Source organism: Amblyomma mixtum, chromosome 6, assembly GCF_055824585.1.
Source record: "Amblyomma mixtum isolate Tamu chromosome 6, ASM5582458v1, whole genome shotgun sequence".
NCBI classification, from domain to species: domain Eukaryota; kingdom Metazoa; phylum Arthropoda; class Arachnida; order Ixodida; family Ixodidae; genus Amblyomma; species Amblyomma mixtum.
Genome location: NC_143017.1, coordinates 151,060,057 through 151,072,872, shown reverse-complemented (window position 1 = coordinate 151,072,872; position 12,816 = coordinate 151,060,057). Strand labels below are relative to the sequence as shown.

General features: G+C 46.9%; 1 protein-coding gene across 1 annotated transcript in view; it reads left to right on the top strand.

The window, feature by feature from the left end:
- LOC149340767 (DC-STAMP domain-containing protein 2-like) overlaps positions 1-12,816 on the top strand; it is a 60,558-nt gene that overhangs the window by 15,640 nt on the left and 32,102 nt on the right. Inside the window, exons 6-7 of the mRNA XM_089551179.1 lie at positions 5,368-5,445; positions 6,693-6,906. Of these exons, the coding sequence (XP_089407305.1) occupies positions 5,368-5,445; positions 6,693-6,906 (292 nt within the window). The remainder of the gene's footprint in view (positions 1-5,367; positions 5,446-6,692; positions 6,907-12,816) is intronic.

Genomic DNA, 12,816 nt, shown 5'->3' with positions numbered 1-12,816 from the left:
AAAGTCTCTTTAATTAGCCTCGAGGGCTGTTTAAAAGCCCAGGCACGAGGCAAACGTTCGAAGAATAAAGCGGTTGTAGCGTTTCGCAATAAAACCTCGAAAGTGGAGCTGGCCTTAATTTCGAGTATTTGTGTTTGCCGGAAGTATATAGCCGCCGCCCACTCCTGCCTTTTGAGTTTCGCGGGCCTTGCGTGAGCAGATACGCGCACTGCTCGTGTGGGCAGTGTGGCCACACGGAGGAAGGAAGCGAGAACAAAGAATTGACTCGGAAAACTTATTATGCGCCTGAGCAGTTTTGAAAATTGACCAATTGTGAGCTTCATGTCTCTGTGCGCCTCTCAAAAACTGCTCGCGGACCCTGCTGTGTTAAAATTGGAGCTGTGGACAATGTTGGGACCTGAGCTGCAGTTATCGGTTCTATTTTGATTAACAGCTTTATTTTCTATTCTCCCCATGGCCTCTTGGGAGCTGTTGGCGAGTCGTTGGTGTGTTGTCTTCAACCGTGACGGAGAGGCGCGCGTGGTGATAGCCAGAGAGTTTCCTTTTATTCGCCTTCGACGCCTTTGTTTTTGAAATTGGCACCTGCTGCAAGAGTTCAGGAAGGACGAATTAAGCGAAATGCTGGTGACGTGTATTGAGAGCGCCAATTTGTTCTGTGTTTTTCTGCGGTTTCATTTGTTAGCATCTCATCGCGTGCAGAAGAATGATTCCAAAAATTTCAGTCGCTTTAGGAGTAAGAAAGACAGAGAGATAAAGTACCTTATTCAGCAACGCTGGGTGTGCTGCTTGTTAGCGCGGGAATGCTGCTTGTTCGCGGCTTATGAATTCGAAGACTTAGCGCATTTTTTTAATAGACGAGGTTCGTGCCTGAAAACAGACAGACACAGCATTTGCGACTAAGTTGAACCTCGTTATAACGAAGTTGAATGTGCCCGGCGATTACTTCGTTATAGCCGTAACCTCGTTAAACCCGTGTTTACCGAGCTTCCACGGGGAATCGTCATTACTTCGTTGTAACCATTATTTTGTTATAAATCGTTTCGTTATAACGAGGTTTAAATCACTGTTGGTTTGTTATCTAGGGTTTAACGTCCCGAAGCTGCACATGAGGCTGCGAGAGATGCCGTAGAGTGGGGTGTTTCGGATCAACTTCGAATACCTGAGTGTTATGCAACGTGCGGGCGTCTTTTGGGCTTCGCCTCTGTCAGAATGAGACAACCGAAGCTGGGATTCGACCTCGAGTCCTCGGACTTAGCAGCAGAACGCGATGACCACAAAACCACCGTGGCGGGTCAGTACATCACCGTGATTTGCTTCAATAACACTTTTCCTAATGCGGCATGAGTTTGCCAGTGGCTTTCCGAAAGTTTTGCCTATTGTGTTGTCATCCTTATTTAAGAGCCTGAGTATAAATGACGCTTTCAAATCAATGTTTTCAATGTCGCTTTTAGCAGGAGCTCGACTTGGTCCCCGCCATATATAGCACTGAGGGCGACAGCTGATGACAACAAACGCGCACTACATACATGACCTCTTCATCTCATGCGAAACGCAGGAGTTTCTCATCTTGGGAAACTAGAAGAAGCTATGTAGCACATAACATAATAAAAATGATACTAATGGGTTGCGTAAGTTGAAGAAATACTCCATACTTCATTAGGACGTTGTGCTACTGCTAAAAGGTAACAAATAACGTTATATGTTGTAATTACTGGTTTAAAATTGAAGCTTAACATTGCGCTAACAATGTGCTTTAAATGCTCTTATAATGTTCAGATCATAGCTATACGACAACATTATAAATACATTTTATGCATTTTGTCTGAGCACTTTTCTTGCTGTTTGTCGAGTAATTATGTTCTTAAACTAGCAGAACTTTTTCATATACCTCTCAGGTGATGCTTACCACAAATTGCGCGCACGGCCCGAAAAATAATCGAAAAACTTATGACCCATTCGCCACTATTACTTATAGAACACTATAAAAGGCTGACTATGTAAGTTTGAGGCCGTGGTATTCGAGAAGGCGAAGGCGTGAGTTGTCTTGTTAGCTGTATAGGCAACCTGCGCTGAAGTTTGCCGTGTCGATTGCCGCACCGTAGCACACAGCCTAGCAAGACGAGGAGGCATTTCATTGCGGTAGCATTTAGGCTTTCCTCTTGTAAAAACCACCTGATTGCTTCGTAACGAAATTCTATGACTGGCTGACGTCATCAGCACCGCCAAATTTGAAAATATTAGGACTGGAATGTTTCGGTACCTTCCATTGGATTATCATATGGAATTATACTAACCCTACCCACTCTTGCACCTTAATCCACCCACTAATTTCCATGATTCCGCCGTAATACCCATTAACCCACGTCAATCCGCCCATTAATCTAATTATTCTCCCTAATTCAACTTAATCCACCCACTAATCCTCACAAAAAACTTTAATCCATTATCTGGGGTGTGCCTGCATCCAAATTTGGGGGTCTTTTGGAGTATTTTGTGGTGGGCTAACTTACAGAACCTGTCGCATTTTCTTCTGTAAGAATGTGGTTAGGAAGACCACAAATTTAGTTTTGGCGCACCCGCGTAGGGCTCCACGACACCTGCCAGCGCTTTAAATATAAGTTTCCGCGCTCAGTCGAAGCCACGCGTGGCGTGCGTAAGCTAATCCGGCTGTCTAGGCACAAAGGTCGGGGTCAGTGGGGCCCTCTACAAAACGTGTGATACCTCTATGGAGGGTCATATGCCAGTCGGCGTTCCAGCACAAAATTTTTCACCACCAGCAGCACCTAAGCACAGTATCTATGACACAGGCAAAAAGGTCATCAGCCATACACGCGCTTCTAATCATTAAGACTGAGGTCCCGCGCTTGTCACGACCCAAGCGGCTGACGGCAGCAGTTTTTGGCGCGTAGTGGAACAAATGCCGCGCCCCCTGGACAGGCTGCCTACAGAGGTGATCAAGTGTCGCCCACATTTCTCTCTGCTCTTTGCAGTGTTGATTAAAGGAGTATTCTCTCACAGTTAGCGGGTCTGGCCTTGCAAGGCTATGTAACAATTTTAGCGAAAGTTGTATGTTACGTTGCTTTAATGTTTAACTAAAGTTAAGAAAATGTGACTCCGATGTTTATATGTAAATTATAACAATCAGGAGCTGGGCTTGTTGATGATAGTAAACATAGCAGGAAACAGCGCGTAGAGATGGGACAAGAAAGTGTGTGTCGTCTCTTTCTTGTTCTGCCTCTGTGTACTGCTCTTTTCCCGTGTGTATTTGGGAAGTTCCACGAGCTCTAGAAGAAACCGAGTAATAACTTTTGGCCAAAACAAAAAACAACATTTGTAGATCGTTTCGATGCTAACTGGGATGTCCGATGACGTGAGGTGGGAACCTTCCGCGGGCAGAAATTCTATCTCCGCAAGCTCCTGTAATATCTTGCATTTTTTTCAAGTTACTGTCTAGGCGTTAGTTGCGCCACCTGCCTAGGAAACATCGCCTGAGGCAGGAAAATCCAGTTATTGATCTGAAGGGGATATCTCTCAATTTCATCAATTAATTTAAAGAATCTAGCTACCTACACATTTTCTAAAAATAATCTGCGCTAATTTCTTGCTTCGGTTCGTTAACTAGGGATTCCTGTTTTGCTTTGTTTGCCTGCGCTAGTTTAAAATGATTTTTTTTTTTTGTGCGCTGGTATTGCTTTTTTCGCACCTGTGCGTTTCTGTTAGTATACTTACAAGAGGTGCCCCATCGGTCCTTGACTCAGGGGACTATTTATGAATTTTTAGTGTAGCCGTACGTACAACTTCAAGTGAACGTTCCTTTGACTTCTTTTGAATAAACTTATCTACACCTTATGAGGCAAATTAATTGATTAGTCCTTGTATTGTCTTTGGATCGGTCGTATTCGCGCCTTGTTTTTAAATAAAATAGCATCACATCATTTTTATTTAAATGATGTATGCTGAGTTGGAAGATGTTGCTCCATGCAAACGGCGCCCATGCACATGACGCCCGCGCTTTTCGCTCATACTTTCGACTGGATGACTGCACGAGGGTAACTAAATTCAGGATAAAAAAAAAAAAACGCATTGTGTAACTCCTCCGCACGAGTTTCTTTTAAACGAACTTCGCGGGGTCGAACTTTGCAGGGTACAACGCTTGAACGGTAACTGTAGGGACACGGGGTTGCATTGAAAGAATGTCGTACGCCAAAAAAGGACGAAACAGGAAGGAAAAAACACAGAACAGGAAAGAGGCGCCTCTTTCCTGTTCTGTGTTTTTTCCTTCCTGTTTCGTCCTTTTTTGGCGTACGACATTCTTTCAAGACAATGTACCAACTAACCCGTCAAAAAGTTCTACTACGGGGTTGCAGTTCGTCGTTCCGCATAGACAGTGACCTCAGTGTACTTCGCATTCGAATGCCTCGGGTGCAGATCTCATTCACTTTCAGCGAGTCAGAGTGTCCTGTCGAAGTAATGAAGTTTTTCAAGCACGGCCCAGCGTACAACGCCGCGCCTTTACTCCGATGATTCGATCGCTCCCACAGCCTTTCTTGTGTGGCGACGTAGATATATAGATAGCGCCTTTTGCGAATACGCGCGGCGTCCTAATTTGGTTTACTCCGCGTATAACGGCACGTATCGCAAGCTGTCAAATGCAATCTATTGAACGACGAGTGCGTTTCACTTCTTGCTTTCCGAACTTTTGGGTGCAGAGGCACTAAGGGTTATCCGTGAAATCAGTCGGAATAAATGACATTTAGAATAAATTGCTCACCGTTCTGGTAAGTAAACAAGGTTAGCGCCCGTGTTGCATGCATTCAGTGCTGGCAGGGAACAGTTGAGAAGACGCGGCGGTCGGCGTTTCGTCAGGAAAAATTAGTGCTTCGTCCCGAACTCTGTTTTTTTTTTTTTTTTTTTCTGTCGAGTTACACAGAGCGTTCGTAAATGCTTTCGTCATGCAACCGCGCTCGGGTCAGAAAACTGCCAGTAGTGCTGCTGCAGTGCCTTTCTCGCATATAGGTATAGCGTTCCTGAATCCTTGGGTAGTGTGAGGTGGGGCGCCATGTACAGATGAACAGCTAGCAAGAACTTAAGCCGTTGCAGGGGAACCTCCGTTTTTACACGTCACACACGACAATCGACTGCAGGAGAAGCCAGAATGCTTCAGAAAAGCGTTTGCATTGTCGATGCTATTTCTTCCCTCCGTAACTCTAGCGGATGAATGTCATGATCATCGTACTTTGCGCGGATAAGCAGCCTGTAAGCGAGCACTATGAACTTAATCGTCGGTGCAATTTCTAGCTGTTTCGTACTTCGTTATAGTTACGGCAGCATGATAGCCTGCGATTTTTTTCACTTTCATTTTCTCAGTGATCACTGTCCTTTGCGCGATTCCGGCCATGATCATCGACTTCGTCAAGGTGCAAGTGATCGACAGAATCGAGCGAGGTGAGTGAAATCATTGGTTATTAATATTATATCAGCAGCCGCACACATGCCCAGCTTCCGCTCGGTGCGCCTTTGATGACACTCTGGTTCTGTCCCGCTGTGATTAGTTCTCGTGACGTTTGGCGAAAGTGAATTCGTTCGGCTCGCGCGGCGAGACTATATTCTGGTAGTTTGTGAAGTCGGTCCTACGAGTCGAAGAAACAGAAATGAATTTCTCTGACAGTGCTCCAAGAGAAGCAATCAAGAGCAGGCAAGTGAAAATATTCAATGCGTTTATGCATACTTTCAAAAAACAAAAATAAGCGCAGGACGCTGTTCTTGGAGAGCTAAATGGCTTGGAGAGCAGCGGGCACATCAGGACGTTCACTTTTTTTTTTAGGGTTTTGTGCAGGGCCTTGATTCGGAGGAGCCTTGTCTAGTGGGATGCTTGGTTTAATCACTCACCTCTGTCTTGAGCGTTTTTGTCACGTATGCATGCGGCCTTGTCAGGACTTTGGGGACCCGATCCGGTTGTCGCTCCGTTCAGGCGCACCCGGTCAAGTCGACGATGAGTGCAGCATTGACGTATCCTGGACGCGTCTGCTCGGTGCTCGCACCAAAGCAGACTCTCTGTCGCGGCTTTTGGCATTTTTTAAAGCCGGCGCTTCTTTTTATTCCAAGCCTTGATAGAAATCCGCCTGGGATTTACAGTTTTTTCTCCATCAACTTTGGTAATTAATCAACAGCAACGACTACAAAGATTTTTTGCGCGAAGACGATAGCCCCTTTGACAGGCTCTGTAGCACTCAAGCGCAATTAGCGAACTGTCCTAAAATCACACTTTCGTTCCAATGATACTTTTCACTGCCTGAGAGTTTTGACGTCTGCTAAATCAAACAACGTCAGACCAAACCGACGTCATTTCACGCTTAGGTTCAGTTTTCTAGTTTTACTGGGACGCTTTAGACATTTTCGTAGGTAGGTTATATTAGGTTGTTTAAAATCGCTAGCGTGTCATCTCGTCTGAAGATCTTACGGTGAAGTAAATCCATCCGTTTGTGAAGCACAAAAGCGCTGGAAACTTTATGCAAAGTTGCAGCTTTCCCCGAAAACTGCTTCACTAACTGTTTCTAGCTGATTCTTGAGCTTTCACACGTGTGGTATCATCGCACTGCCGCGCCGTTCGCGCCATAGACCACGGAAACCTTCACACCGAATTCTTGGGCTACAATGGCCCAGCTCGAAAAACGTGGCCTTCTGTGTCGCAGCGATGCGCAGCTTCCTGGAGCGGGTGTACACGGCCTTCTATGTGAACATCACGGTGACGCACCAGTACAACTACAGCCTCGAGTTCAGCCGCACGCCCGGCGAGGTGCGGCGCCACGTGCTGAAAGAGTTGCACGCTCGAGTCGCCGTCTTCACCGCGCTCTTCAAGCTGCTCAGCAACGGCGTCCTGGTGGCTTTCCTGTACGTCGCCTACACGTGAGTGGATCACTATGCATTCCAGGGCTTATACAGTTGCGGTCCGAAGGGTCTGGGGAACGGAGGTCGGTGGTATATATCCGTTAAGCCGCAGGTCTAGTGATTATTTCGATGCTCACCGTTTGCGTGCCGATAGCGCGCACCGCTCACTAGGCGTGATTTTAAGGCGAAAGCCTTTAATGCCTCATCGTTGTCGACAGAAGCTCGTCAGCACAAGGTTGTCAGCAGAGGTGTCACGCTTTTTCTGGTCAGACCAGAAAAAAAAAACTCTTTTTGCACGATGGGATTCCAACCACCCTCCTTCCGTACCGCAGCCTAGCATGCTAATGGCTACACTACTTCCTGCCAACGCATATGTAGTTTTCCTTGTCTAGGACGCTGGAGAGTGTTTGCAGAAAGGCGTCGAATCAGACGGATGCCTCCCAAACGCCCTCCAGTGTCTCCAGCATTTAAGATTCACAAGCAATTGTGTACTTAAATAGCATCTTAACCGCACATCAGTGACACAAGCAGCAACACCGCGCTAAAGGCTTTCGCCTCACCGCGCTTTGGGTCAACAAAGTGCCCCCCTGAATTTTTTAACCTGCTGTTTCTCATTCTTAAGCCGAGGTTCTATTGAGCAGGGATTCTCACAAAAAGAGAAAAAAAGCTATTAGTTCACTTTTCTGCCACCAGGTCTAGCGAGGAACTAAGAGCGTCATATCTCCGGCATAATATGGCATCAAAAAGAAATGCTTCCTTTTGCGTGAAGCTGACAGTATACGACTAGGCAGTAAGTCTGGCTTTCTCCTTTACATCCTCCGTATAAAAATGAAAGCGACACTGGTAGCTGCGCTTCAACCGACTCGGAGAGGCGACAGATCGGCGCTTCCCTCACATGCGTGTGTGTCATAATTTCATTCGCCTTACATCACTCTGTCTCCATCGCTGTTTCCCCTGTTTGAGCTAGTATAAAGCGGGCGCTTTTGCTGCTTGATACGAACGCCACTTGTTGCTACATTATCTCTGTCTCCCTGGCGTGACCGTACGTTGCTGTTCTGTGCTATGAAGTGCCAACTGTAATCAGGCTATGGAGGGCAACGATGGCACTTAGTGTTAAGCACATCTCGACTGGAGGCCTTGCGCTGACTCGTAGATTTCGCGCTTTCGCCTTCCCCCCGCCATATGCTGGGCGTAGCATTTATAATATCGGCATTTGTAATATTTTTTCTCCGTTACCACAGCAGCTGGAACAGTGTGAAAAATGAGCTCTTATGACAGTTTCTTGCGACAGTGTTATTATTGGACAAAGGGAGTCATTACTTCTCTGCGTTGTTGGCGAATGAGTAGAAAATCAAATTTTCTCTAACTTCGGGAACGCAAGCATGGCGTCGGAAGGATTGTTAGCCTAAGCAGGGAAGGCAGGGTTTGCGTTACGACACCGCTGTAGTCTAGAAGCGCGTGGCAGGTATTGGTGTTCTGGTGGGATTGGATGGCTCGATTAGTCAGTTAGGCGGAGTCGCGGCAGAGGCAGCTGGGGTCGATACCGTTCAGCCATTGGCACGCCAAGTCATTCGTTGCGTCCGACGACAGCCCTCGACGCTACGAATACGGCCTTGTTGCAACCCCATTTAATTTCCTCCGCAGCCCTGTCTCGCCGCCAGGGGTCGAGCGCAGCGTTCTTTCGTGTGAGAGCTTGTTGTCAGCACATTCTGCACACCATACTACTTGTAGACTTGTCTCATCAATGTTTTGTATTTTGTCGTTCGCCTTTGTGGAGACGACCTTCAGAAGGCTCCAAATACACGGCGTTTTCAGACTTTTCCTTGTCTTTTTTTTCCCTTCTCGCCATGAAAAGATCCTTACGTAAAGCGAAGCCAAGAAAAAAAAAATAGAATAGTTGGAAAGATGGAAATTCTTTCCTGCCATTATAGGCTCTCCGTTGTAGGATGCTCGGCTTATTTTATTATCGGTTTTTAGATTGTTTCGTTCTTGCGAGCGTAGGTGGTCGTGACTTTAGCTCGACTTTTCGTTATTTTTGGCGCACCACAGGAACATCAACGCTGCGTGCGTAAAAATCAATTTTGCGTGCCGGTTCCTTTCTGCCAGTATTAAACTAAGCTATTAGTACTGGCAGCAAATATACCTGGGCGACTGTGCCGACAAAGTGGAAAGGCTTTTCGCACGCGACGGGCTCGAGAGTTTATACACAACAGCATTTAATAGGCTCACCGATTCAATGCTACATGTTCTTGCTTCGTATTTTTTGTCCTTTTGATAATCTTTTTGCTGCTGAACTGTAGAGCGTGTTCACGTTTTACTGAAGCGCCTTGGAAAAGTCCTGCGAATTGCAGGGGGCGAAACGCGTCCTATTACGTAGTGATGCACACAGCGAAGGAAGGCGCATCTCCTCTTAAAAGCCGTCATAGCTGATTAAACATGTGACGGCCTGCTCTAATGAAGCAACATATTTCTGCCAGTGGAAATGGCGAACGTCCATTCGTCCCAAACTAAAGCATCAATGGTCACGTCACGTTGCATGTTGGCCTTAAAGCGGCGTGATAGTGTCGCACGCTATTCTGATGCGGCACTTGAAACAACTCTCTCGTCCTTCGCAATGTTTGATTAAGTGCCGTTACATGGCAACAGAATAAACCCTTAGATTTTCTTTTCTTTGGAACACATTATAGTCGCGGGTAGCTTTATTGCGAATAATTTCATGGCGATTGTGATCCTTTGGGCTTCGGATGCGTTGCTGCGCCGGCTATAGTCGATCCGTTGATAAGCACAGCCTGTGTAGTGTGTGAAACTTTGCAGTCAGTAGCCTGCAGATATAACGGGCATTGGTTACAAAGAAGCGGAATCAGAGCCCAGTAAGCTTCTTTACGTACAGAGAGAGCCCTACTAGCTCAACTTTATTCCGTGTGTATTAGAACGAGAAGAATAAGAATGGCGGGAGTGCATATGGCAGGTTCTCTCAGATCATGAAGTGCAGTTTACCGATATCCCTAAAGAGAAAAGTATACAACAGCTGTATCTTGCCGGTGCTCACCCATGGGTCAGAAATGTGGAGGCTAAAAAAAAGGGTTCAGCTTAAGTTGAGAACAACGCAGCAAGCTATGGAAAGAAATATGATAGGTGTAACATTATATTCAAGAAAACTTTGCGCAGAATAACGCAAGACGGAAGGGAGAAACACGTACACACAGACGAGCGCAAACTTGCAACTGTATTTTGCTGAAACGATACTACATCGCCTTAATAAGCAGAAAGGGCGCAAGCGTATGATAGCCAGTGCAACACGTGTGGGAGCACATTGGTACAGAAAAAATAACATCAGTGGTAGGCACAAGACAATTCAAACTCAGCGGAAATGCCCAGAAAGCAGGAACATGAAAGCGGGTTATCGGTCGCGAAGAAAATCAAGTTCTTTTTTGGTTTGGTTCGGTTCATGGGGTTTAACGTCCCAAAGCGACTAAGGCTATGAGAGACGCCGTAGTGGAGGGCTCCGGAAATTTCGACCACCTGGGGTTCTTTAACGTGCACTGACATCGCACAGCACACGAGCCTCTAGAAATTCTCCTCCAAAGAAATTCTAGCCGCCGCGGCCGGGATCGAACCCGCGTCTTTCGGGACAGCAGCCGAGCACCATAACCGCTGAGCCACCTGAGAAGGGCTATCGATGCTTTACTCACGCAGCCTGCCGTACTAGATATCTCGCGGGCCTCCACAATTTCCTGGGCCACCCTATCAGAAGCTCTCCCGATAACCCCAGTAGAACGGAGGAGAGGGCGGCAGTGCTGTTTCTTCTTCTTATTCCTGTCTATGTAATGTTTGCATTTAAGGCAATGCAATGACAGGTTCGAGCCTCCATTTGAACCCAAAGAATTGGCATGCTCTCTAAGCCTGTCATTCAGACAGCGCCCTGTCTGGCCTATGTACACAAACCCACAGACAGGGCGCTGTCTCAATGTCCGGCTCAGATCAGCATGCCAATTCCTTGGGCTCAAATGGAGGCTCGAACCTGTCATTGCATTGCCTTAAATGCAAACATTACATAGACATGAATAAGAAGAAGAAACAGCACTGCCGCCCTCTCCTCCGTTCTACTGGGGTTATCGGGAGAGCTTCCGATAGGGTGGCCCGGGAAATTGTGGAGGCCCGCGAGATATCTAGTACGGCAGGCTGCGTGAGTAAAGCATCGATAGCCCTTCTCAAAAAAGAACTTGATTTTCTTCGCGACCGATAACCCGCTTTCATGTTCCTGCTTTCTGGGCATTTCCGCTGAGTTTGAATTGTCTTGTGCCTATCACTGATGTTATTTTTTCTGTACCAATGTGCTCCCACACGTGTTGCACTGGCTATCATACGCTTGCGCCCTTTCTGCTCATTAAGGCGATGTATCGTTTCAGAAAAATACAGTTGCAAATTTGCGCTCGCGTGTGTGTGCGTGTTTCTCCCTTCCGTCTTGTGTTATTCTGCGCAAAGTTTTCTTGAATATGTCACTACACCAACTGGCCCAACGTTCTGCTCTACTAAGTGTAACGTTAAGAGATCGTAAGCGGGCGGAGTGGGTGATGGAACAAACGCGGTTTAATGACATCCTAGTCGAAATCAAGAAGAAGAAATGGGATTGGGCAGGGCACGTAATGCGAAGGCAAGATAACCGCTGGTCCTTAAGGGTAAGAGATTGCATTTCAAGAGAAGGCAAGCGTAGCAGGGAGCGGCTGAAAGTTAGGTGGGTAGATGAAATTAAGAAGTTTGCGGGGATAGGGTGGCTGCAGCTGGCAAAGAACATGGTTAATTAGGGAGACATGGGACAGGCTTTCGCACTACTGTGGGCGTAGTTAGGCTGATGATGATTTGAACGACATCTGCATGGGCGACATTTGGCGGAATCATGGCGTCGTTGTCGGTGTCATCTGCGCACACCTAAGCGGCTGGGGTCTTGATGATACAAGTGGTGATGAGCGCCTCTAACCAGGGTCTTGAAAATACTTGCAGCAAAAGGAGCTGTACAGCTCTCTTTAGAGTAAGTTGTGTGGCTTTTGCTTGCCAGATCAATGCTTCAAGCTGTGAGCGACGCTGTAGTCCATGGAGCGCCCCGAACTAATTTCGACCATCTCTGTTTATTTTAATCTCCGATAAATCTCATGCGCCGATGTTTTTTCACTTCCCTTTGGGTGGATTTTGGAGTCAGTCGAGGAAATAGGGTGCTACAACAGCGCTGGCCTCTGAAGCGACTACGTTGGCGACGGGATACGTGCTGCGTACTTGGAACTGTGCGCCAAGTTCGCAGGCACAGCGCACCTTCTTCGAGGGCGCTGCAGACTGTGGGGCACCCTCGCGCCATTTGGTACAGCGAGCGTGTGTGTGTGTGTCACACTGTTAGCAAGAAAACACCCAAAAGGAAGTAAATGGCTTGTCCTCTAACGCACATCCTAAAGGAGTTTTTTTTTTACTCCATACGTATGGTGTTTTTTTTTATTTACTCCCTTATATAAGGGAGTTATTTTGGACTATAAAGAGAGCTATTTTGGAGTATAAAGGGAGTAATTTTGGAGTATAGAGGAGTAAATTTTTTACTACCCACAGAAATGGAGCCCAAAAATGGCGTCATGTTTATCCTCATTACGGTGGCTAGAGCCCCCTCTAGCCACCGTATCCTCATTCATGCTCATTCTTGCAGCAGTGACAGCGACGGAAGCGGGCAGTAGCTGAGCGGGCCGCCGGCAACCCAACTTGGGAAACTGCGCTGCTCTAACGTAACTCCGCGTCACGCATTCTATTCGCCGTCTGCAAGCCCAGCGGCGGCGTAGGCGGCGAGAGTCGTCCGCTTGTCGTCTCCTTTTGCTGTACGAGCTCGTTTGGTTGGTCATGTTTGTAGATAAAGGGATGTAACATTATAATCAACAGTTGAAACCTGAAAAG